This window comes from Prionailurus bengalensis, chromosome A1 (genome assembly GCF_016509475.1).
Source record: "Prionailurus bengalensis isolate Pbe53 chromosome A1, Fcat_Pben_1.1_paternal_pri, whole genome shotgun sequence".
Lineage (NCBI taxonomy): Eukaryota > Metazoa > Chordata > Mammalia > Carnivora > Felidae > Prionailurus > Prionailurus bengalensis.
Window position 1 is genome coordinate 197,784,129 of NC_057343.1, and position 26,195 is coordinate 197,810,323.

The window sequence follows — 26,195 nt, forward strand, 5'->3', positions numbered from 1 at the left end:
CCTCTTACCTGATGGGGGCACACCTTGTAGATTTTACCCCCCGTGAGATGAGGTGGGGGCTGTCTAACTCTGGTTCCATTCTGTACAGATTCATAGAGGGCCAACAAGGAGAAGCAGAGCTGTTCCTGGAGCAAGACAAGATTAAAAACAGAGCAGTAAATGCTAAGGGACCAGGCCTGGTGTGCAGCACCAAATGCTCACTTCAATATCCAAAGCAAAAGAATAAACTGTCAAGGCCAGAGTGGGCCTTGGAGCCTCACTAGCCCAAAGTCCTCTGAGGGCCGTGAAAGGACCAGGTCACAGAGCCAGCCAGAATGACCAAAGTGCCAGACTCTTGAAGCCTGGGGTCTTCCTACTTTTTACAGGGCAGGGAATGCTTCAAAAAAAGCTAACATGTGAGTCTGAACTTGAAGAAAGCGTAACATTTTCAACAGCATTATTAGTATAAAAAAAAGGAAATAATATATGCGTAAAACACACACATTCACATACACGTGTGCACGCACGCACAACATGCATACACACACTGTCTCTCTTCATGCATGTAACAGCATTCACTTTCTAAGAGCCAGGAGAGGTGATAACCACATACTGCAAAGTGCCTCCCTTACAACAATTTCATGGGTTGGTAGTTTGGTTATTGCCACTTTGTAAACCAGGAAAATGAGGCTGAGAAACGTAGGGGAGCTTATCCAAGATCATGCCCAGTAAGTGGGAGAGCCAGGATTCCTGACCCCAGAGTCTGGGCCCACAGAGGAACTGACTGGAGGCAAAGGCCTCCCATTCCTGTTATGCTCTGGCTGCGAACCACATCCCAGGCCTCCCTGACTGCCCGCACCTTCTGTCCGGTGAAGGCACTTGTCACGGGTGCTCGTATCCTTGCCCAGAAAAGGCAGCCAGCCTGCTCGCAAAGTCCCTATCTGCACTGCCACCCCCGACACTCACCTTGGAGTCTTCTGTCCCAAAGGGGATGCCACACTGCCTCAGCAAGTGCCGTAGCTCCTCCTCACTGTAGGAGCCAATCTCCTCAAGCTTGCAGGTGCCCTCGTGGAGTAGCCTCACCAAGGCACTGCCATGGCCTGCAAGAGACAGCCCTGTTGAAGTGGGGGTGGGGGGGCTGCTGCCAGCCAACAGACGTCACAGGTAGCCCCTCATGTGTGAGGATGAGAAGCGGGGGGGGACGAGGCCTAAGTACAGCAGGCGGTGGAAGCAGGCTCTGCCCCAAGCACTGCCCCGGGTGCTGGAGGAGGTAGACTCAAAGAAGGTCTTCTAACTTCTGCAGATATCTGAAGTCTCTCAGAACCGGCTTTCTACCCTTGAACATCTAGGGAAGAGATCCAGTAGAGTGTCCTCAAAGAACCCCAAAATGGGTATTTAAGAACCAAGATCTCAGATGCTTACCACAAGGGCAGCAGCAGCAGAGCAGTAGCGCTCATTTCAAGAACACTCTCTGTACATTGTGTTCCTGAACCTGCCTGGCCAACAGAGAACTATGTGGAGGTCTTAGAAAAGAAAACCAGTTTCTGGGTCTTGAAACAGTAAACATGAGGTGAGACCTCAGCAACTAATGTTAGGAAGCACTGTTTGAGAACCAGCCAATCACAACGTATTAAAATACTTTTAAGATCATCTGAGGTCACATCCAGAATTTAAAAAATGAAATAAAATAGGAAATGTATTCCACTTGGTAAGGAAAAGTACCGTTTTGTGAAAGTTGGCTGGCAGCTCTCCAAAATTCTGCACCATGACTTTAATCTCTAGGGAATTTTGTCACAGATTGTCACTATCTTTCTCCAAAGAGCCCTCTAGGCGAGCCTGCCCATCGCACCGCCCCCGCCCCCCACTTATGCGGTCTGGCCATGAAAATGTCCCAGACTCTGGACTGGGCCCTCCCCTGACCTGAGTCAGGTGATCTCACCAGGTACTGGCTGCACATCCAGGTTTTTGTCTTTCTCAGTGTTGACGACCACAGCTCCTCTCATGAGCGGTGGAAAGAAGGGGGCAATAACAGACGCATCAAACTTGGTGATAGGGATGCTGGCAGGGAAGGCCACCTGCTCAATCACCTCTGTCTCCATTGTGGCCCAAAAGTCCTCCACGTTTACCTCACTAGGGCCCAAGAACTCGGGCCAGGTGAACTAAAAGATAAGGATAAAAACGATCAAACTGTAGGAGCCACAGAGTATTAGCAACAGAACAGCCCCCCTTCTTGATACACTCCGGACAACAAAGGTGGGGGGCGGGGGGGGCATCTGACGGCCATGCACGGCCAGGGCACCCCCAGACCTGACATCTTAGTACCCAACTGCCTTTTGGCTGCATTCCTCTCTCCCATACTACAGCACTCCCCAACACCCGAACAATCCTATGTCCTTTCTGCATCCATCTATAGTCTAGTCCTCTCCGTGACTCGCAAGGAAAGGGGGACTACCACTGACTACCCGCTATGTGCTGGACACTGATTACTGCTCTGTAAGTCTGGGAGTCTGTCTGAGGTGACACTAGTGCAGTAAGGGAGAGAGTAAGAATGCGAACAAAGGTCCAGTTCCAAAGCCTAAGCCTTGTGTTCCTGCCACCCAGGGCGCTAGTGCACGCTGTGAGCAAAGAGCACAGATGTCCCACCACACTTTACAGCTACTGAGCACACCCTCTCCACAAAACAAGGGGGTGAGAAATGCCAGCTGACTGTGCTGCTGTGTGTGCAAACTGATGTGGTGACTGTCATCAGTCCAAACGGTCTTCCTCTATACAGTCCCTGAGGGGAGAGGCCACCAGACAGTCTCCTCAGGGACAAATGCAAATTTAAGTTCTGTTCAGAAACTTCTTGTTCCATTTCCCTGACATCAGAAGAGCCTCCACCTGCTTCCCTCACACATCCGTCACACCACCCTGCACACACAAAAGGGAGAGAATAAAGTAAGTCCTGGTCTCTAGAAAGTACCACAGAAGAGATGCCTATACTGAGAGTGAAGGGAATTCTACGCCATTCTCTGAGAAAAAGCCTTGATCTGACCAAGCAGGTACCAGGCAGGTCTACGAGACTGAAGCTCTGCAGGGAGGTGGACATCTGTTTACTTCTGGAAACCAAATGGTCTCCGAAGCCAGATGTGTTTAAAAACAAAAAACAAGAACAACAACAACAACAACAACAAAAATTGGAGCTCAGGGTCCCAGGAGTGAGCACAGCAGTACTTACAAACTCAGACTCTGGAGTCAGACAGCCAACACCAAGGTCCAGTTCTACCCCTCCTGGCAGGGTGAGCTTGGACAAAACCCCTGGGCTTCAGTCCCTTCATCTATAAAAATCTCACAGGCTTGGAGAAGTAAGTCCTATAATAAAGCACTGAGCAGAGCCAAAGAACTTGGCAAATGCAGTAACATGCTCAATAAACCCTAGCTGCATTACTATTAACACTACACTATAAAACCATGAGATGAACAGATCTGAAGAAGTTTGGCAATAGCCTCTTGATGACATAACACACAACAGCAAAAATTTTTTTATAGTTTACTTTATCTACAAACAACACTTACAAGACTCCAAAAAGCACTATGCTTACGTTCACATGTCTTGTTATGTACCACCATCCTTCAAAGGAATACGTTATCAAAATATATGTTGTTTTTGTTTTTTTTTTTTTAATTGGGAAGAAACAGAGGCATGTGCATTAAATCCCTAATAGGCTCAGCTGGCCATGCCAAAATGCACCCAAGCTTTTCTCTAGAGGGCCTGCACCCACCCCTGGTAGAGAACAGATGAGCGGAAGGTCCAGCGCCTCAAGAGACACTTCATGTTGCAAGTTCAGGGATGGGGAGCTCACACCCCACCACTACACTACTGCTAGCCTACTCACAGGCATGCAGACCAGACCTCTCAGCATGATCGTGGGAGAGAGTTCAGGAACCTATGGGATTTTTTGAAACACCATGTAACCAGGTTAAGAAAAATTCCTATTCTTCTGAGTTTACTTAGAGTTTTATCAGAAATTGGGGTTGGGGCGCCTGGGTGGCTCAGTTAAGCATCTGACTTTGGTTCAGGTCATGATCTCGCGGTGTGTGGGTTTGAGCCCCACATCAGGCTCTGTGCTGACAGCTCAGAGCCTGGAGCCTGCTTCAGATTCTGTATCACCCTCTCTCCCTGCCCCTCCCCCACTCATGCTCTGTCTCTATCTCAAAAATAAACAAACATTAAAAAATATAAAAATATAAAAAAAAAACTGGTGTTAAATAATAATGAAAGCCTTTTTTACATCTAATGAAATGATCATATGGGTTTCTACCTTTTACCTGTATGGCAGCAAATTACATTAGTATATTTTCTAACGTTGAAACAATCTTGGTTTCCCGGGATACGCTTAGTCATGATGTGTTACTCTACTCACTGTTATTATCCTATAGAGCCCTGTGTCATCTATATTCATGAATACAATCAGCTCCGATTTGTTCTTATAGTAAATGGCTGGTTTTATTTTCAAGGTTATTTGGTCTTATACAATGAGGTGGAGAAATACATCTGCTTTTACCATTCTTTGATCAGAATCATAGATTTCTTGGAGATGTTAGAATTGTATAAAACCCATCTGAGTTTGGTATTACCTCTGCGAACGCTTTTTATTTAAGGACCTAAGTCCCCGATCAGGTCACTCTTTTCCACACTTTCTTTCCATGGCTCTCATCTCACTTGGTGTAAGTCCTCACAGGGGCCCATGTGCCCCCATGGAGTCTGGCCTCCCAAAGCCTCTTGAACTCACACATCCCACCACTCTCTCCACCGCTCTCCACCAGCCTCCTTGCCATTCCTCAACCAGGCAGAGGAAGCCCACCTCAGACCATGTTTTGCTGCTCTCTCTGCCTGGAATATTCCTCCCCTGAGAGCTACGTGGGCTTCAGATCTCTCCTCAAATGCCACCATATCAGAGACGCCTCCCCCTACTACCCTCTAGAAAACAGGAATCCCGGGGGCGCCTGGGTGGCGCAGTCGGTTAAGCGTCCGACTTCAGCCAGGTCACGATCTCGCGGTCTGTGAGTTCGAGCCCCGCGTCAGGCTCTGGGCTGATGGCTCGGAGCCTGGAGCCTGTTTCCCATTCTGTGTCTCCCTCTCTCTCTGCCCCTCCCCTGTTCATGCTCTGTCTCTCTCTGTCCCCAAAATAAATAAACGTTGAGAAAAAAAAAAAAAAAATTTAAAAAAGAAAAAAGAAAACAGGAATCCCGCTCTCCACCAAACTGCTCTCTTCTCCTCACCTGCTTTACTGTCACTATGCTACTTTTAATTACTACTTACTACATATAATATAGACACTGACTGATATAACATACAATTATTAACAATGTTTGTTTCCTGTTAAATTCTCAAATTTGGGGATTTCCCACATTCCCAAAGCAGGATTTGAGCCCCATGAGCACAGGAACTTTATAGGTTTTTTACTGCCATGTCCCAAGTGTCTAAAAAGTGTACCTGGTTCATGTTTAATAAATTTGTTGGCAAGTAACAAATGCCGTAATTTCCATCCAGCCTTCCTTAGATAAAAATGCCACTCCCCTCTCTCAGGCAGGACTGGAGCCATCTGTGCCTGGGACAGCATGAAGAAGGTGGCTGCCGAAGTGTGAGGACAGTTCTAAAGGCGGCAGGAGATACTTACTTCCACACTCTTCAGTGCCAACACATTTTCTTCATTCCTCTGGGCCATTTCCACTTTGGGAGCCACACCACAGATGCCACAGATCATGTCATTGTAGTCTCGGACAGTGAGGCACTCGAAAGCCCAATAGCCATTGCACAGCAGCTCCTGCAGCTGGCTCAGCTCCTCCAAGGTCAGGGTCTTTTCTGCAAGGAGAGCAAGAGTTCTGAGAAGTCACAGCAAAAGACCGTGAGGCCACTGGGCACGAGCCAATGGCCAGCAAGAACAGCAACTCTGCAAGACTGCTTCTCCCCTAAGAACACCCCAGGGTCAAGCACCCTGGCCCTAAGGGCTCGGGTGGCAACCCCAAAGGGCAATTCCAATCAGAGTTGTAACCACCTCGCACTAAGTACCTACTAGGCACTAAACACAGTGCAAACAACTTCAAATACGTTACTCATTTAACTCTCACATCTTTATGAAATAGAAGCTATTCTCATCCTCATTTTACAACTGGAGAAACTGAGGCACAGAGAATAACTTGCTCAAAAATACACTGCCACTAAGTAGCAGTGCCAAGACTCAAACACAAGCCTGTTTGACCCCAGAACCTCTGCAGTACTCTATATGACCTCCTAGCAAGCAAGGTGCAAGGGAACGGAAACTACAGGGATAGGAAGGGAAAAGCACCAACAGAGAGAAGGAAAGCAAGGGAGAAAATAATTGCTAATAATAAGGAGGGTGGTCACCACCCTCAGGTCTCAACATGAGCCCTGGGACCGGTAGCAGACCTCCAGAAGCTATGTACTCAGAGTGAGTCTGATCAACATGCAGTGAGGCCTTGTCTACCCATATGATCAGAGGATGAACTTCTAAAGAGTCAGCTTAACCTCGTGCTGGGGGTCCCTGGCTGGATGGAAAGACTCATTCTTCCCAAAGTTAATTTGGCATTCGTAAAATTCAAAAGGAGGAGAGTACCAGGGAAGTCAAGAATGTCTCCTTTCCGAACTATCAGATTCTTCTGCAAGATGATTCTTTCAACCGAAGCCCAGCGCTGAAAATTCGCAGGGAACTCAGAACGACAACCTGTACCTGTCTGCTCCTGCACTGACTTCAGAACAGTGCTGATGGACACTCTGGGGTCCTCCCCCAACTTGATCTGGTTTCGGATTGCAAAGAGCAAGTCCAGGCTCACTAGTAGCTTGTTCCCCACATTAAAGAGACCTGCAGAGTTAAAAAGAAGCAACACAGAAACTCATGGTAAAACATCTACAATGGCAAAAAATTAGAAACAAACTAAATGTCCAGCAATAGCGTAAGAGCTAAATTAATTATGGTACATTTCTCAAATAGAAAATTATGCATTAGAAGGGAGTAAGGTAAACCTAAATGCTCTGACATGGGAGCCGTCCGTAATACACAGTTAAATGAAAAAAGCACGCAATTAAATGTGTAGAGAATGTTTTCATAAAAACAGAAACCCATCCCTGTGGCCCAGCTCAGTCTTCATTACCAGCGGGGCTGCCCTTCCTCTACTTCTCAACAGCCACACTGTGGGGGAAGGCCAGGAGTACCCTCTAGCCCAGGGATGTAACAAAAACTATAAAATCACCCCTAACAAAATCCGAAGATGAAAGAGTCAGAAAAATTTAAATACAATCAATTGAAGACAAGTAAAAGAGGGTGATTTTATATTTGCACAAAACATAAAGCATAAATTTGCACAAAAGCAAGTTCTAGAATATGTGTTCTCATTACAGAAGGGTATAAAGGAGTGGGGAAGGCTTTTCTGAGCATGATACCAAAGGCTGAATCCATAAAGGAGAATACCAAATCTGGTTACATAAAAATTAAAAAAAGAAAAAAAACCCACAAAAAACAAAAAAACACCTTTGTGTCCCAAAATAAAACAAAACCCAAAAAACCACAAATTTAACCACAATTAAAAGACAACTGATAAACTGGGGAACAACTCTGTCAACAACAAAATATTCAAATGAAGGATGGAAACAAAAGAAATTCACAAAAGAGATTTAAGAAAAAACCACATACAATCCTCTTAAGAATCAAAGAAGTGCAACAAATTAGGAAATGATACACCAGTTTTTACCTATCAAATTGGCAAAACTTTAAAAAATTATAATACCAATCTGCAAAAAGTTCCTAAAGCTGGTAAGGAAATTTAGCAAGGTCACTGGGTAAAAACTCAATAGACAAAACCCAACAGTATTTCTACACTAACACTGAACAGTCAGAAATTAAAACCATGTCATTTAGAATTGAACAAAATGAAATACTTAACAAAATATGTGCAGGATCTACACGCTGAAAACTACGAAACACTGATGAAAGAAATAAAAAAAACCCTAATAAGACAGATTGACATGTTTACGGATTGGAAGACTCAATATTTTTAACCGTGTTAAACTTTCAAATTGATCTATAGATTCAATGTAATGCCAATTAAAATTCCAGTAGGACTCTGCAGATACTGAGAAGCTGATTCTAAAATTTACATGGAAATGCAAAGGAGGGGCACCTGGGTGGCTCAGTCTGTTGAGTGTCCAACTCTTCATTTCGGCTCAGGTCATGATCTCATGGTAAGTGGGTTTGAGCCCAGAGCTCTGTGCTGACAGTGCGGAGCCTGCTTGGAATTCTCCCTCCCTCTGCCCCTCTCCAACTGGCACGCGCTCTCTCTCAAAATAAAAATTAAAAAAATAATTTAAAAAAAAAGAAAAAAAAGGAAATGCAAAGGAACTAAAATAGCCAAAACAACTAGGAAGAACAAGGTTGGAGGACTCACACTAACTGATTTTAAGACCTACTATCCAGCTGTAGTAATCAAGACCAGTGTGGTATTGGCAAAAGGACAGACAACATAAAACAACGTAAGAGAACAGAGAACAGAAATAAACCCGTACATATGATCAACTGTTTTTCAACAAAGAAGCAAAGGCAATTCAATGGAGAAAAGACTATCTTTCAACAAATGGTGGTACAACTGGATGTCCACAAGCAAAAAAAAAAAAAAAAAAGAAAGAAAGAAAGAACTCAATCTGGGCCTCACACGTTATACTCACACTTTATATAAAAATTAACTCAAAATGAATTACAAACTTAAATGTAATCCATAAACTTATAAAAATTAGAAGAAAACACAGAAAAATATATATGGTCTTCACCGACGTAGAGAGACCGTAGACTGCGAAAAGCATAATCCCTAAAAGAAACAACTGATGAAGTAGTCTTTGTCATAATTAAGAACTTCTGCTCTGTGGATGATTTCTTTAAAAGAATGAAAAATCAAGCCAAAAATCATGAGAAAACACTTGTAAATCACTTATCTGACAAAGGACTTATGGGTCCAGAATTATAAAGAATTTAACAGTAAGAAAACAATCTACTCCAACAGACCAAAGATGGAACAGATACTTCACCAAAGACGACATGTGGATAGCAAATAAACCCATGAAAAGATGCTCAACATCACTAGTCATTGAGGAGACACAAATTAAAACCACAAAGAAATACCACTACACACAGCCATCAGAATGGCTAAGAAAAACAAGAATAAAAAAAACCCTCCCATTCCCTGTTGGACATAATGCAAAATGGTACAAACATTTAAGTAAACAGTTTGGCAATTCCTTTACAAAAATAAAGATACACTTAGCATATGGCCCAGCAGTCTGACTCCTCGGTATTCATCCAAAAGATGGAAATTTGTGTTTACACAAAAGCCCGTACATGAGTGTTCATAGCAGCTCTCTTCAAAAGTGCCCAAAACTGGTAACAACACAAATGTCCTTCAAAAAGTGAACAGATAAACTAACTGTGGTACTTCACACAATGCAAAACTACTCAACAAGAAGGAGGAACAAACTGCTGATACATGCAACAACGTGGATGACTTTCAAAGGCATGATGTTTAACGAAAGAAGCCAGACTCACTTAAAATACTGCATACATTGTGTATCAACTACACTCAAAAGAATTTTAATCTTTAAAACATATTTTTAAAAAATACTACATACTATGATTGGATTAAATGACATTCTAGAAAGATGGAGCTATAGGAATGAAGAAGAGATCAGATGGCTGCTAGAGGTCAGGGGTGATTACACACAGGAGGAATGTTTTAGGCCATGGAACTGTCCTATATACGGATTGTGGTGGCAGGTACACAACTCGGTGCACCTGTCAGAACTCATGTGACTGTACGACAATGAAGTAAATGTTATTGTTGATGTAAATTTAAAATTAAAGCTAAAATCAAAAATATATATAATCCTAGGTACTACTGACCCAGATAGACTGCAGGGAAATGGCACTCTCATTACCTACTGGCAAAAGCATAAAATAATACAAACTCAGTTGGGCAATACAAGACATTGAGAGCGTGAATACGAAACAAGGCAGTGTAAGGCTCTGAAGACAAGAATAAATCACAAATACTCTAATCTTTGGCACTCAAGTGTACGTATGAAATTCAAATTCCAAATTCTTACAATGGTGGTACATGGTGAATGTTCCAGAAATGTCTGATGCTGATGAACATACAGGGAGAATGGGTGAACACGCAGCAATTCCGTTTTGAGCACTTGTCCAAAGGAAATAATTAAGGCTATACACAAAGAGTTAATTATAAAGAGAATTCTAAAATGGAGTCCCATACACTCTCTAATTATGGTCATGTATTTCCCCACTTGCTGGCACAGGAAGATGCCCATGGTACACTGCCAAACTTAAAAAGAATATTCCGGGGCATGTGGGTGGCTCAGTCGGTTAAGCATCTAACTCTTTTTTAAAAAATTTGTTTTTTAATGTTTTTAATTATTTTTGAGAGAGACAGAGACAGAATGCGAGTGGGTTAGGGGCAGAGAGAGGGAGATACAGAATCGGAAGCAGACTCCAGGCTCTGAGCTGTCAGCACAGAGCCCGACGCGGGGCTCGAAGTCACGAGCCATGAGATCATGACCCGAGCCGAAGTCAGACGCTCTACCGACTGAGCCACGCAGGCGCCCCAAGCATCTAACTCTTGATTTTGGTTCATGTCACAATCTCATGGTCATGAGATCAAGCCCCGTGTGAAGCTTGCTTGGGATTCTTTCACCCCCTCTGTTCCTCTCCCCCACTCAGGCTCACGCTTTCTCTCTCTGAAAATAAACATAAAAAAAATAAGAATATCCCAAAACAATATCTGGCATGACCCCACTTTTGCTGAAAGAAAAACCATAAACCCATAAATCCCATATTCCCTTTTATTTTCTTCCTTGTACCTGTCAGCATTTTCTATTTTTTTCCACAATGAAGATCTGTTATTTAAAAATTAACTTTGTCTAAAGATCCAAGATACAAGAGCCCTAATATAAGAGCCCAGAAGTAATCTTCTGGCACCAAGACATCCACGAGAAAAAATCCCCTCTTTCTCAGAAGCCACATCTGAGGGAAGGTGCAGTGCTCAAAGAGCCAGAGGTCTGACCAACAGAGGCTGTTCCCAAGTCTGTTTTGGGGCCCTTTGAAGGAAGAAAGGCTGATACCACCTACATAGATGTCCGTGAAGCTGTGCAGGGCCAGACAATGACACCCACCTGCATAGATGTCCGTGAAGCTGTGCAGGGCCAGACAATGAGGGTTCAGACACATCTTCACCTGGGCAGTCACCACCTGTAGCCGGCTGGCTGTCAGCAGCCAGCACTCCTGGGGCCCGGCCAGGGAGCTAGTACCAAAACATCACCGACAGAAAAACATAAAGGAAATCAACTTATGCAGTTCCAGGGCTCAGTGATCAACGGCAAAGTTCTCAAGATTTTAATGAAGTAGGCAAACAAAGATGCTGGAGCTCGTGTTCCAAGGTTTTCTAGGTGGGTGTCTGCTCTGGTGGCATGTGGTCTGTGGAATCACCCCTTAAGTTAATACTACTCTGGATTCATTACCTACTTTAACCAATCCCCCTGAACTCCCAAATCCAAGCACTGTGCCGGGCAGTCCAGATGTAAATGAAATCCTAACTTGGTGACAACAACTTTCAGGCATTTTCAATAGAAATAATGGATCATTACTAATCACTATGATTTTACTTTAGGCAATTGAAAAAGCAAAGGAAACCTAAGAGAAGCAGAGAATAATAACATCTTCAAAGGATATAGCTTTACAGAAGTTTGGAAAAAGGGGCAAGATGGGCCAAGTAAGATATGGCAGCTAGGGACAGGGTAAATCTGAAAGGGGTGCTTACTTTTGTCCCCCTTTGAATAACGGGCTGCTACAGAGTAGGCACTGCGTGGACGGAGACTCATAATAATTCGACCAAGAGGTCTGCTCGATGGTGACCGTCTCTTCACTCACGTTGGACAGAATGAGTCGAGAGCTGTTGAGTTCGTGAATCAAGGCGAAGACCTCAGCCAGCTCAGACTCGTTCTCAGGAATCTGCAGGACTTTGCGCAGCAGCTGCAGAGTGGACTGGCGCTGGACCTCCCTCTGGGCCAGGCTCAGGGGCTCTGTGGCACTCAGCACATCTGGGAGCGGTGAGCTGACCTCCTGGGAAAGGAGCAGATTGAATGATCAGCAAACAGCCAGGGCACCGCCAGCCTTGGTCTAAAATGCTGAGAGGCTGCAAGCGGCAGAGGGATGGGCCCATCCGTGGCTGAGGGTAGGAAACCTAGTTTCCAAACCACCTCAGTTAGTAACTCGCTGCGTGACTCGAGGCAGGTGTTCTCTCTCTGGCACAAAGTTCTCTACCAGTAAAAGGAGAGGATTATACACATCACTCAGAAATGGTTTCAGAGGTAAGCTCCCATTCACCAGGTTTGGAGAATAACAGACCCGGGTCTCAATCCTGGATATGCCACTTAATAGCCATACATTTGGGACCCAAAGCAATCTACTGAATCTTTCTGAGCCTCAATTTTCTTATCTATGAAATGAAGGATGAAGTACTAGTAATCTCCTAGAGTTATCATGCAGAGTAAACAAAATATTGCAAGTAAAGCACTTAGCCTAGTACCTGGTAGACAATGAAAGCTCTACAAATGGTAGTTTTGATATGTCACCAAATATCTGTACTACTTAAGGTATTTGTCTTTAACACTTTTATCTTCTGGGTACAAGGGAACTATTTCATATATCAATTAAAGGCTTTCAGGACTAAGGTCCTGAAATGCTCATTAAAAAATGGAGGTTCCTCCGAGATCCCTTACATAAATGCAACAGGAATCACTCCCTCCCTCGTGTTTCCAGAGTCCATCCTTTTACTGCAGAATTCACTGTCTCACAGCTGGTGAGACTGTTCCCCTATTTTCAGTGAGTATAAGGTTCCTGTTTATTTGCTGATTCCCAAAACCAGCATGAGAGCACACTAAAGATTCTAATTCCTATTTGCTGGACATATAATATGTTGCTTTGCAGAAGTTAATTGCCTAATAACAAGAAGGAACTTTCTATGAACTCTGCACACCTACAGCTCTCATCTCATTTATCTGTAGTTTGGCTACTTACTTTTCTCCCCCACGAGACTGTGTGTTCCTCAAGGGAAGGGACCATGTTCTATTTATCTTTGTATCTCCAAAGGCCTGACCTACAGTAGGCATTCAAATGCATGCTTGCTGGAAGAAAAAGAACAACTGCAGAGAGCTGACTGACACTAGAATGAGTTGCCCTGGGAGACAGTGTGTTCCCAGCCCTGTCTATGTTGAACTATGGGCTGGAAGAGTAGCTGGCAGGGATACTATCCTTCTACTCTGAGCCACAGTGAAAGACAGGAATGAAGACCATTCCAGCCCAGAGTTGCTGCAGTCTTAATTACAGCTACCAATGACAAACTGCGCAGGAAGCATATGGCCACCAGGGGGCTCCAGAGAGCATCACACACTAAGGTCCTTGGGTCTCAGACCATTGTTTTAGTTTACAGAAAAATAGTAATTACATTTTATTTCTCTAAAACTTAGGAAGTTGAAAGGTGACATAATGTCAGAAGGATACTGGAGGTAGGCAGCTGTCAACCAAAGACAAAAGAATATAAAATTCCAAGAGTAGGATTTGAAATCAATTGGCTAGAAGTCCCTGAACAATTCCTGTCTGACCTGGAAAGTTAGTTCACCTCATCATCCTCGATCCAGGGAACCAACATCCATTTCCACTCTGCAAACCACACCAATTGCTACAATCAAATAGGAGAAAGGAATGTTCATAGCATCTACTTATACAGGACTCAATTCCATTCCATGATCATGATCAATACATTGAGTATGCACACTCCAAGGTCAGAAGGCATGGGGGAACAGATACACCTGTCCTAAAAGAGATCACGGTGTCACAGGGAGCTAAGACAGAGTCAAGGCAGAATATGGTCAACACTAAGTGAAAACCTCCTCTTTCCTCCCATTAAAGGCATAGAAGATCCAGGAAGCTGACTGCCAGCAGAGAGCAGCCAATGGAACAGAATGTGATGGAAGCTATGGACCCATTTTACATGCTATTTCAGGGATTTACAGATTATTTGAAGCTCAATTCTGAGTCTTCTCTGGGGTTCACGGCCCTGAGAATAAAATGTCCAGATACAATCTACCTGGCCCGCTTTTGTCACTGGAGAAACTAAAACTCAGAAGAGGGATGGCATCCAGCTGAGGGTCCTCCCAGCTGTCTCTCTATTCCCAGTCCCCATGTGTTTTCCACTAAGCCATCAGTGCCCACATACTTTAGTTCTATTTCCCTTTCTCACAAGGATAACCTCAGAACACCACCTCAAGTATGGAAACAAACCTGGGACCAGGGGGTGAGATTTATCTGCCAGGAGCTCCCCTGCCCTGCCCGCCATATCCATAGAAAACTTAGCTTGAAATGGTTCTCACCACCTCGGTAGTCCTGTCCATTCCCAAACCCCCATATGCCTCCTTCCTGACACAACCTTCTAGCCCTCACAATGAATGAAGGACATTCAATGTGACCTCATCGCCTAAAATACAAATTGTCTGGTCTAATGTTAAAGATCTTCCACAATATGGCCACAATATGCCTTTCAAGCAGCTTATTTTGCATACTCCTCCCTATATATACATATATATATATACGTATATATATGTGTGTGTGTGTATATATATATATATATATATACACACACGTATATATATATACACCTTTCTCTTCTAGGTGATTAGAGCACTAGGCTCCCTAGCGTTTCGCTTGTACCCATGCTTATCCTGGAGTATGGCATGCCTTCCTCTTCCATCCAAATCGTATCCACCCTGCAAAGTCCAGCTTAGATCTGGAGTGGCCAGACTCCACCTTGGATCCTGACCTGTTCTGTACGCCATCCTCTTTCCTCCCAAGGCAGATCAGGGAGATCTATCTTCTTACCTTCAACCTAGTCATTCCATCTGCTGCCTGAGGTACTGTAACGTTCTATACACTTAAAGAAATTCACACGTGGAGGGGCGCCTGGATGGCTCAGTCGGTTAAGCGCCCGACTCTTGATTTCAACTCAGGTCATGATCTCACAGTTTGTGGGATTGAGCGTCATGCTGGGCTCTGCTTCATGCTGGGCTCTGCGCTGACAGTGTGGACCCTGCTTGGGATTCTCTCTCCCTTTCCCCGACTAGAACATGCATGTACACACTCTCAAAATAAACATTAAAAAAAAAAAAATTCACGTGTAAAGTCTGAGGACCTCTGAAAATACCGATTTTTTCCTGGTTCTAATAAATAAAAAATGAGCCCTAATGAGGCAAATGGAATGTGTTTTACACTCCAAACAGTTTGGTCCAACTTCAGAGATTTGCCAAAACTGCTAGAAGTGAAGCTTTGTATTGAGCCAAAAGCTCTATAAGGAACCTGAGAGGCAGTGATCTAATCTACAAAGTCTTAGGACTGGCATTCTCTGTTTACCAAAATACTATTTACCAGTGCTCCACCAGGTCTCAGAACTAAAAGAATGTAACTCTTCCGTCCCTCTCTTCAAAATCCTATTTAAAGAAAAAACTTTTTTAAGTTTATTTAGTTTTTAGAGACAGGAGAGGGAGAGAGGCAGAAAGAGAGGGAGCGAAAGAATCCCAAGCAGGCTCCGTGCAACCAGCCGGGGTCGAACTCATAAACTGTGAGATCATGACCTGACCTGAAATCAAGAGGGGATGCTTAACCAACTGAGCCACGAGGCACCCCTTAAGAATCCTCTGTAAAGCCTGTATTCCCATTCTCTTTGGTGAATGAACTCTTGATCCACTGGGCTAGAACGTTCTCCAATTCTCTCAACTTAATAATGAGGACAAGGAAGCCCAAAGAGAAGGGGAGGTCCAGAATTTAAAACTGGTTCCACTTGTGGTATTCTAATTATGATCATGTACCAAGAAATCATTTTATTTCTACTAAAACAGGTCCACTAACAAAGCCCAACACAAGGCTAGGGGATGTGTTTAGGGGAGGAACTCACAAGAGCCTTGGTGGTTTTCTCAGTCCGGTCTTTAGCAAGGTTAAAACCACAGCTGGGACAAATCCGCGGTTTATGTCGGTTGGTGTAGACGTAGTTACAAGAGGGATTCTTGCACTTTCCCCGGCCTCTTGAAGTAGCGAGGCCCAAATCCTAAAAAAGGAAAACCAATATTCAATTCCACAAAAGTTACACCTGGGCAGAGTCAAAAACCAGGATGACCAGCTATCAGTAAATCAGAGAAGAAAGTGACAATGGCAAAACCAGATTTAGACTAACTTCCAAAGGGCCTTGATGCAAGATCCTTACTCTGCGGTTACCTCCTTTCAATCTTAATACAGCCTGTATAATTTTGGCAAGTCCCTCCCCATCTGTGAAACAAGTGAGCTGACTCTTTAGTGTCAGAAATTCAAATGCCATGGAACACCTGGGTGGCTCAGTCAGCTAAGTGTCTGACTCCCGGTTTCAGTTCAAGTCATGATCTCATGGTTTGTGAGTTCAAGCCCCGGGTCCAGCTCTGTGCTGTCAGTGCCGAGCCTGCTTGGGACTGATTTCTCTTTCTCTCTCCCTCCCTTTCTCTCTCTCTCTCTCTCTCTCTCTGTCTCTGTCTCTCTCTCTCTCTCCCCCCGCCCCCCCCACCCACACAATTTCACACATGCTCCTATACGTTCACTCACTCTCTCAAAAAAATAAATAAATCAATATTTTTAAAAAATGTTAGAAATTCAAATGCCCTCAGGGTCCAGACTACTGGCAGAGAGAAGCAGGCCTATTCTAGCAGAAGGCTGAAGACTGTGGTGAACAAGCATCCACACCCTTCCTGAAGGCAATCAGGACCTCTGGACTACCTAAGCTCAAATCTCTGGCATCTAGGCTCCTGTGACATGCTGCTATCTAATCAAAAAAGAGAAGGTCCTGGGAAGCTCCCCCCAGATAGTAACTCTAGTGGCCTTCTGTAGTCAAAGGGACAGGGAGGTGATGGTATAGATGGCATGGAGAAGGTAGTAATTAGTCTCTGAGAAAAGAAACCTGAGCAGATATTCAGGATAAAGGAGATATTCTCCTTAAGGATCAGGCCAGTCTATGCACTAGTCCACCATACTGTCCTGTCTTGTTACTACAGAATCCCTAGCAGAGGGTCTGGCCAGAGCAGGCTCTCAGTAAATATTTTCTGAATGAAGGAATGAATGGTTCTGTACCTGTCTGCCTTTATCAGGTAAGAGTTCTTAAAAATCCAGCTGCTCTCTCAAAATCTGTGTATCTTACTCAATTCAGGCAGAGAACCTGCCAAAAGTTACCTGGTTAATCGGTATCTAAGGATCAATAAAATTAGAGAATGCTAGAAGCAAAAAAAGAGCCCCAACATGATATCTAAACTGATGCAGCATTTTACAGACGGTGAAAACTGAGGACCAGAGAAGCAAAGATGCCTACTTGCCCCAAGTCATGTGCATGCTGGCAGCAGAGCCAGAACCACTTTGGGACTAGGTCCTTTGAGTGCTTATTCCACTGCTCCATGTGGCTTCCCCTGTAAAAGGATGACTCCAGAGTCCCACTCTGTTTGTTTACTGGGATGTTTATTGGGATGTTAATATATGCTGTGTTAAAAATAAAAGGTGATGAGGTGCCTGGGTCGCTCAGACGGTTAGGTGTCCAACTTCGGCTCAGGTCATGATCTCGCAGTCCGTGAGTTCGAGCCCCTGCGGCGCTGTGCTGACAGCTCAGAGCCTGGAGCCTGCTTGGGATTCTCTATCCCTCCCTCTCTCTGCCCCTCCCCCACTCCTGCTCTGTCTCTGTCAAAAACAAACAAGCATTAAAAGATATATAAGGGGCACCTGGGTGGCTCAGTCGGTTAAGCAGCCGACTTCTGCTCGGGTCATGGTCTCGCGGTCCGTGAATTCAAGCCCCGTGTCGGGCTCTGTGCTGACAGCTCAGAGCCTGGAGCCTGTTTCGGATTCTGTGTCTCCCTCTCTCTGACCCTCCCCCGTTCATGCTTTGTCTCTCTGTCTCAAAAATAAATAAACGTTAAAAAAAAAATTTTTTTTTAAAAAGATATATAAAATAAGTAAATAAGGATAAAAATAAAAGGTGGGTGGGGAGGGAAAAGGTTTGTGGGAAATGCGAGGCTAAACAAAGATGCTTTACCAAAGCATTTCTCAAATCCTTTAAGAGGCCAGTACTGACTGTGACTCTATTTTGAGGAGGAAAAATAGACCTTTCTCACACTTACCAGTGGATAACAGACTTTTGAGGCTAAAAGGTCCAAAGACTGTTGAATGCTACAGCTGGACTGGATTCTCATGTCCAATTACTCCAAGAAACATCCAGGTCTCAGCTGGCCTACACACTATAGATCTCACCTGCAAAACACCTAGCTAATTCACCCAGCGGCTACCATCTGGATCAGTGAAGGGATCTTCAGAACCAATGATCTATCCCTGACCCTACTCTCACTCCTAACTACCACTCCCCACCTCCCTCAGACTTCTACTCGCCCTCCACCTAAAACCAAAACCCATGTCCCTGTCAACCCATCACCTGGCCACACTTACCAGCGTTACAGTGCAGCTGTACTTGTATGGAGGAAACAGATCAGGCTTGACTTCTACAACTTTTACTTGTGACGTCCGGCTGCCCGGGCCATTTGTTAGCTGTGGATCAGAACCAGTGATTTAGTGCTTTTCTATAAAACCTCACACTCCTGAGGGCCTGTGTCCTGAAAGAGCTTGAGGAAACAGTTTCCCAGGGACTTTGTAGAGCCACACTCCATGTGAGCTCTAGGATGCTAGTCAGCAGTCACCAGCCCGCCAAAAGTTTAAATGTCACTTTCAAGTCCAGGGTTGCCACATTCTTCTGTGCAGCTTCTAACACTGCATACTAGAAACACTGTGAATCAGATTTACAACTGCTACCAAGTGAGAAAAACTTATAATAGTCATATACCACACAAATATGTGGTTGAATAATGTTGGCATAGAAAGAACTCGAAAAGATTGTTCACTAAAATGTCACAGGTTGAGAGGAAGATCGTGACTTTTTCCCCTTTCACCACTATCTATGAACTTTTCAAATGTTCTATACTATTAAAGAAAAAAAAGATGAAGACAGCATTAGTAATTATTCTGTAATACCGAATTTAAGTTGATATTCAGAACATAAAATTTCATGTAACTTAACCGGCCTAAGACTAGCAAAAGGACTTGCAACTTTTAACAAATACCCAATGTTACCAGTCAAAAGGAAACTATTTACAGAGAAGACTGGGAGTTTACCCAAGTAAAGGGACTCTAAAGGCTGGAAATCTACAAAGCAGAAAAGCAGACTAGATCCTTCTAGATCTAAATCACACATGCATCCAGTGCTGACACCACATCTGGGTGACAGATCAGCCTTCAAAGTAAAAGCCAGTTGATACTCTATTTGGGGCAAATTTGGAACAAAGGGAGTTGCCTGGCAGAACACCCTGCAAGGGAGAAGGCAGCCCGAGTTTCCTATTCCATTTTGGTCTAACAGGGTTTTTGAACTACAGGCCACAAAATCCACTGACAGGTCATGAAATTAATTTAATGAGTTGAAACCATTTCCATTTGCAAAATGGAAAATACCAAAATAACCACATATAGTAAGGGCATAGCTTCCTTATTCTTTTCATGTATACAGGTATGGATGTTTACTGGGCTGTGATGTAAAAATGTGTTATTGAGGGTCATGGCCCAAAAAAAGAGGTCTAGTAAAAAAATGCTGATTTAGGGAATTTTGATAGTAACTATTCTGGTCACATATCGATAAAAAAACAAAAAAAAACCCTCTGTCATTAATATGAATGGACTGTACTGGCTACAAACTAGAACGTGAAGAGCCATGGTTTTTGGTTTTAAAAAATTATATTAAAAAAATGCCCACAAACCTAGGAAAAGCCTCAGAGGCTGAATGGGCACAGAACGCCAATAATAGTTCTGGGTGGCAGGATTACAAGAGACTGACTTTCTTTCTGCCTTACTGAATTCTCTGTATTTTCTACAACAACTGCGCGTTCATTTTCTCAAGAGGCTAAAAAAACAAGACAACTAAATGCAGTATCTAATCCTACAATGAACCCTGTACTGGAGTGCAAAAATGCTATAAAGAACATAACTGGGTAAAATTGTCAAAACTGGAATACAAATGACAGACTTAAGTATTGTATCAATGTTTCAGTAACAGAATATCCCTATTCTTAGAAAATGCACACTGAAGTATTAAGAAGCAAAAGGCCATGTAACTTTCCCTTAAATTACATGTACTTTTGAAACATACATGAGCACAAATGATGAAGCAAAATGGGTGATACCTTACCAATAAGCAACTATGAGTGAAAAGTACATGGGTACTTTCTTTGTACTGTCTTCACTCTTGCAATTATTTTCCTAAATTTTAAATTGTTTCTAAATTAAGGGACGCCTGGGTGGCTCAGTGGGTTAAGTATCCAACTTCAACTCAGGTCATGATCTCACAGTTCATGAGTTAGAGCCTTACATTGGACTCCTTGCTGAGGGTGCAGAGCCTCCTTGGGATTCTCTCTCCCCCTCTCTCTCTGTCCTTCTCTTTCTATCCCTTCTGCACACTCTCTCACAAAATAAACTTAAAAAAATTATTTCCAAGTCAAAAGTTTAAACGTGCATTCATTTTATAATAAGAAAAAAAGTAAGTAAAAATAAGTAACTCATTCATGCTCAACTTCATTCCAGAGGTCACTTTCCAATGTAATAGGCTTCTGCCTATGGCTCTGAGACACTAAATAGAAGCCCTGTTCTCGGAGCAGCAGGCCTGCCCCCAGGATGCCCTACCTCTGGAAAACGGGTCTTACCTTCACTTCGTTGCTGTGTGATGACTGTTGGATTGGCTGGCCCAGCTGCTTCAGCGTGCTTGGCTTCAGGCCACAAGTCCTCACAGAGGGCGTTTTATCTGAGACAATCAGAAGTCAAACTGGTGACTTAAATGCATTCAGAGTCCCCCTCATTCTCTCATCTCCATTCTCAACAACCCCACTGCTGTCCCCTTCCTATCTGACAGCTCCCCGCTCCCGGGTTTGTCCCAGCCCTTACCACTCAGGGGAAAGGCCTGCCTGGCCCTGGACAGTCCCATGCTGTTGCCTCGGCCCACATTAGATGGGGCTGGGAGAATTGCTCTCATGGGTCTTGCCGCAGCCAGTAATGAGGGCTTGCCCCGAGCTTTGCCCTTAAGCTCAGGGGCTCTGAGCCCAGGGGTGAGCGGGTCAACTCTGGAAAAAAAAAAAAAAAAAAAAAAAAAAAAAGAAGGGAAACCTAAAAATTCTGGACCAAGTGGAAGAAACCAAAGCACAATCTCCAAATAGCATTTTAGCAGAGGGATAGTGTAGTAAACTCAGGGTAGATTATTTCAGGGGTCATTACGAAGATAAATACAAAATAGCGCCCACTGTGAGGAATACAAACAGCTAGTGTAGTTATAATATCTCATCTGCCTCTAATTAGTATTTAAAGTATATCAGTCTCCCAGATGAGGGAGGCTAAAACACCCACAGAACAAAATCCACATTTTCTTGCAGCTCCAATGCTGAGCAGAGAGCCTACATCACAGAAGGCTCTTGTCAAGTGACACGCTTGCCTAAAACGAACAGTCGACACTACACAGCTTCATGCTCTAAAGATACAGAACCATCCCAAAGTATACTATAAATAAAAACAGGCAAGATGTAGAGATACATAAGTTATGCTACCATTTGTATAAAAAAAGGTAGGAAAAAATATATATACACATACACATATTTGTAGTATATGTCTAAAATTATCTCTGAAAACAGAAATTTGAGAAAACGGATTGTCTGGAAAATGGAAATGGATGACTTAAGGATAGGCTAGAAGAGATTTTTTTTCACTGTATATTCCTTACACCCTTTGAGTTTGAATCACGTGAATATATCTCCTATTCAACAATAAACAATTTTAAATCAAATAACAGAAACCAGAATTTCTAAGCCTTGGCACTATCGACATTTTGGGCTGGGTAATTCTTTGTAGGAGCCTGTCCTGTGAATGTTTAGCAGTATCTCTGGCCTCTACCAACTAGATGCCTGCAGCACCCTTCTCCCCCACAGTTGTTAACAACCAAAAATGTCTCTAAACATTGCCACAATGTCCCCTGGGGGCAAACTGCTCCCCATTGAGAACCACTAATATAAACAAATAAGGACCTTTAGTTACAAGACCACAACTGCCTCTGGGAAGGGGCCACATGAAAAATGCAGTCAAGCCTTTAGGGAGGGCATGGGGAGGAAAAATAGCCCATATTTATGGACCACCTCCTATCTGCAATGCACTGGGCTATGCATGCTTCACACACAATCTAAAGTCTATGAGGTCAGCCATTAAGGATTAGATTTTTCTAATATCCAACTCAAGATTTTTCAGAGGAAAGAACGGGCATGAGGTGACTATGCGCAAGGTCAAACAGAAGTCAGAGACAGATTACAACCAGAACTGAATTCTCTGATCACCAGGACAAGAATCTTTCTATACCTTGATAAGGCTTCTCTTTCCAAATCTACTATCCAGGATTGGATACTAGCTTCTAACACTGGCCTCAGCCTGTACCAACAGGATCCTAGCAAGTGCTTCTGGGAAAATGACAAGAAGGGATGCACAGGAATGTGCCAGCAACGCACAGACAGCAGAGTGTAAGAGGAAAGGCAAATCATTCTGTGGCTCTGGGCCTTAGTTTCCATATCTCTAAAATAGGAAACATTAATTGGGCTCTGCTGCCTCTCTCAGTAATGCTAATAACGACATAAAACAAAACAAGGAACATTTCCCAACCTGCTATTCTAAAAACAATCCTATAACATATAAACACATTTACCCTGCAGGCTTTTTGGGAGCAGGGAGAGGACTGGAGGTGCTGGTCCTCTCAGCTGGTGGTGGTATGTCTGGTCCTGGACTGTCATTCTCAGTTGTCCCCAGAGAGACCTCAGGCGGCACACCATTCTTGACCACCGGCGTCTTCGTGGCTGCCGTACCACGATTCCCAGGAGCTTCCTTGACCAAAACATGGGCATCTGAGATGATCACTTCCTCCCACTCATTCTCCTCACCCACTTCTCTCGGAGGAGCTACACTTAGGAGCTGGCTTACAGCTTCTGAGTTCTCCAGAGTCAGTTTGGAGGCATTTTCCTTAGAGGAGTTTTGCTCAGTGGTGACAGGCTGCTGATTTCTTTTAACCACCGAACCTTTGGAGGAGACACCAGGAGCCAATTCCACTTTGACTTTGGCTGGCTTTTCCTAAAAAAAATAAGAATGCCTGTAGGCATCTGGCATTTTACAGTGGACAACACATCACAAATCTTTTCTCGTTCGCTCCTCACAACAACAACGTATGGGCAACAGACTAGGAAACTGAGACCCAGAGGCAGGAACAGGCTAATGTCAGGTGTCAAGACAAAGCTGGCCAGAATCCAAGTCTTCAGACTTCAGGTCCCCTTCACTACAGTATTCAACACCCAGGTTAGCACACAGCTGTTCTAACAAATTTCTCATTGATAGCCTCTTTAGGTTTCAGCAAATGAAGTTGGCATTTTGAACCTGACCTTTGTTCAAAGCCTGCTTCTCTAGGTCTAGAAAGAAGCTGATATGTTGCCATATTTGGGCCCAGAAGTCCCAAGCTCTTTATCTTGGTGTTCCCTTTATCCCAATGCAGTCACATCTCACGTGATGAGACTCAAAAATTCCAATTCTGTTAGGGAAAACTCTATCTTTTGTCCCAGATTCTTTCAGGTGAGTCTTAAGGCAGGCTTACACACACGCCACAAACTTCTCACTCAGTCAAATTAACTCATACGTATATTAATTACTTACTAGAAAATATTCAAACTCACTATAAGTCCCAGCCACTATTTCAGGTCAGCCTACTTTAAAAATTCCTTGGTGCCTTAGCTTTTATGCTGTGGAAATATACTATTATTTATACACACACGTACGTACATACACATACATTTACCTACACACACAAGCAATTTTTTTAAAACCGCGGTTGTCTCAGGAAGGTTCTTTTAACTCCATGTGAATAGTGAAAAGTGCTATAAATGAAGAGATATAAACATAGAAGCTGGGTTCTATCTAGGTTGTGCTCCACATCTAATGACTTATGTCACCTCAGACAACCTTCACCTGAACTCTCACTTTGCTACCAAGAAACAAGAGGGTCGGCCTCTCACCATTCGTCAACAGCAGTACAACAGTCTTTCGGGGGGCTCAATTCATGGTGCAGGATTCCCCTGCATGCTGCAGAAGTCTAGCATCTGTGGCTGATGTTATTACCGTTTAGTATTCTCTCCCAGTCACAGACTACCAAAACGCCTTCACTTCCAAAGGGGCCTGGGCAGCACACTGCCTCTGGTTAAGAACCAACATAGATGACCTAAGAAATCTCCTGTAAAGCATTCTCCGATTCTAATACACAATAAGTGTGACTTTATTAGACTTATTAGACTTTAGTAAGTCCGTGAAGACAAGTTAAATACAGAGAAAAATTCCTAGTAAACTGCACTGAGCTTACTGACTGTTGGAGAGGGAAAAGTTGGTAGAAAAACAGGAGACAAGCTAAATCTCTGCAATGAAATCTCTGAGCAAAACACTGCCCACTAAGTAGGCTGTTGCAGATAAAAATTCTCTTCAGGGAGACTGAATAATTTAAGGAATCAGAGCAAAATAACTAGCTAATGAGCTCACATTTCCTTAACTCAGCCTACCCTTTTGAGATTTCACTTTCTTTCAAGATAGAAGGTAAATACCACCAGTTGCCTGCTCAGAGACCTCAATTACCACCATCAGAGAGCCAAAGGAGTGAGGCCTTGGGCTACAGAGCTTTATATACTATCTTTTGTTCCATCCAACTCATTGGGAACTGTGCCAAACGTTTCTTGGGCTAATTTTAGCCAGTATGAAACTCTGGAACAATACAAGAAAAGGTGAGTCATTTCCTGACAGGCATGAACACATTTGGAGCTTTTAGAAACTATTTATACTTGCAGCTTCAAAAATCAGAACTCCAGAAATCTTAAAATTCTGCAGCTAAACAGCATAGCAATGCCTGAGAAGTGTGATTTAGTGGAAAAGCACTGACATAATTAGCTACATGAACTTAACAAGTCACTTCTCTTGAATCTATCTTTCCTGAACTAGAGACTTGGAAATTGAACTGCCTGATAACCAAAGTCACTTTTTTCCCTAAAATTCCAAGTGCACTGATGCTAAAATGTTACCCTTTTTTTCTTACACTCACTCACTCTGATCCTATGAAATTCTGAAATCATAGTATTTACTCTTTACATGGCAATTCTATAAAAACCTCTGGAGAAAAGAATCTGACTTAACAAATCAAGATGGGGACAAGTACCTACGGGCGCCCGGGTGGCTCAATCGGTTAAGCGTCCAACTTCGACTCAGGTCATGATTTCACAGTTCGTGGGTTTGAGCCCTGCATCAGGCTCTGTACTGATGGTTCAGAGCCTGAAACCTGCTTCAGATTCTGAGTCTCCCTTTCTCTCTGCTCCTCCCCTGCTCACACTCTGTCTCTGTCTCTCTCTCTCAAAAATAACCATTAAAAAAAATTTTTTTTTTAAAGATGGGGGACAAGTAGCTAATAAAAAAAATTTGATTTCACAACGTGAATTTGCTCTCAGAAAGAGAACCATGGCTCAAGTTATTTCAATCAAAGGAGGGAAAAAGACATAAATGAAAAAGAAAAAAAGAAAGCCAAAGTAAAAAGAGAACCTGAAGGAGACAAGGCTACAGAATGAGTTAGACTCTTCCATAAAAAAGCATCAGAAATAAGGTCATGTGACAAACCTGCTGTGCATCTGTAAAGAAGGGTCAAGGAGGAGTCCAACTACCCTATTCAATCTCCCTACTGCAGATGAGGAAGTACATTTTGGGGAGGATAATTAGGATGGGAGGAAACTGAATGGCTGCACAGCAGCACAAGACAGATGGTGAGCACAAGAAACTCAACAAAATCTGAAACACACAAGCACTGGGCCCTTCCTGCCCTGAGAACTGGTAGTGTAAAAAGCAGTCATAGAGACTGTAATTCTATTACTGCCAATAATGATAGCAGTGACCTCTCGCTGAGGATTTAATCTATACTAG

The 26,195-nt window shown here is 43.4% G+C and overlaps 1 protein-coding gene across 9 annotated transcripts in view; it reads right to left on the bottom strand.

Annotated features, from left to right (window-relative positions):
- HMGXB3 (HMG-box containing 3) overlaps positions 1 to 26,195 on the bottom strand; it is a 47,563-nt gene that overhangs the window by 4,241 nt on the left and 17,127 nt on the right. For 6 of the 9 annotated variants that reach the window (XM_043598123.1, XM_043598094.1, XM_043598085.1 and 3 more), the window contains 12 exons: positions 22,912 to 23,330; positions 21,120 to 21,295; positions 20,882 to 20,979; positions 18,588 to 18,686; positions 16,039 to 16,188; positions 11,854 to 12,155; positions 11,210 to 11,337; positions 6,711 to 6,842; positions 5,640 to 5,824; positions 1,919 to 2,138; positions 946 to 1,079; positions 9 to 125 (listed from right to left, as the gene is read on the bottom strand). In XM_043598123.1, coding sequence (XP_043454058.1) covers positions 9 to 125; positions 946 to 1,079; positions 1,919 to 2,138; positions 5,640 to 5,824; positions 6,711 to 6,842; positions 11,210 to 11,337; positions 11,854 to 12,155; positions 16,039 to 16,188; positions 18,588 to 18,686; positions 20,882 to 20,979; positions 21,120 to 21,295; positions 22,912 to 23,330 — 2,160 coding nt within the window. The remainder of the gene's footprint in view (positions 1 to 8; positions 126 to 945; positions 1,080 to 1,918; positions 2,139 to 5,639; positions 5,825 to 6,710; positions 6,843 to 11,209; positions 11,338 to 11,853; positions 12,156 to 16,038; positions 16,189 to 18,587; positions 18,687 to 20,881; positions 20,980 to 21,119; positions 21,296 to 22,911; positions 23,331 to 26,195) is intronic. The other 3 variants (XM_043598142.1, XM_043598158.1, XM_043598104.1) reach the window with 1 other exon arrangement.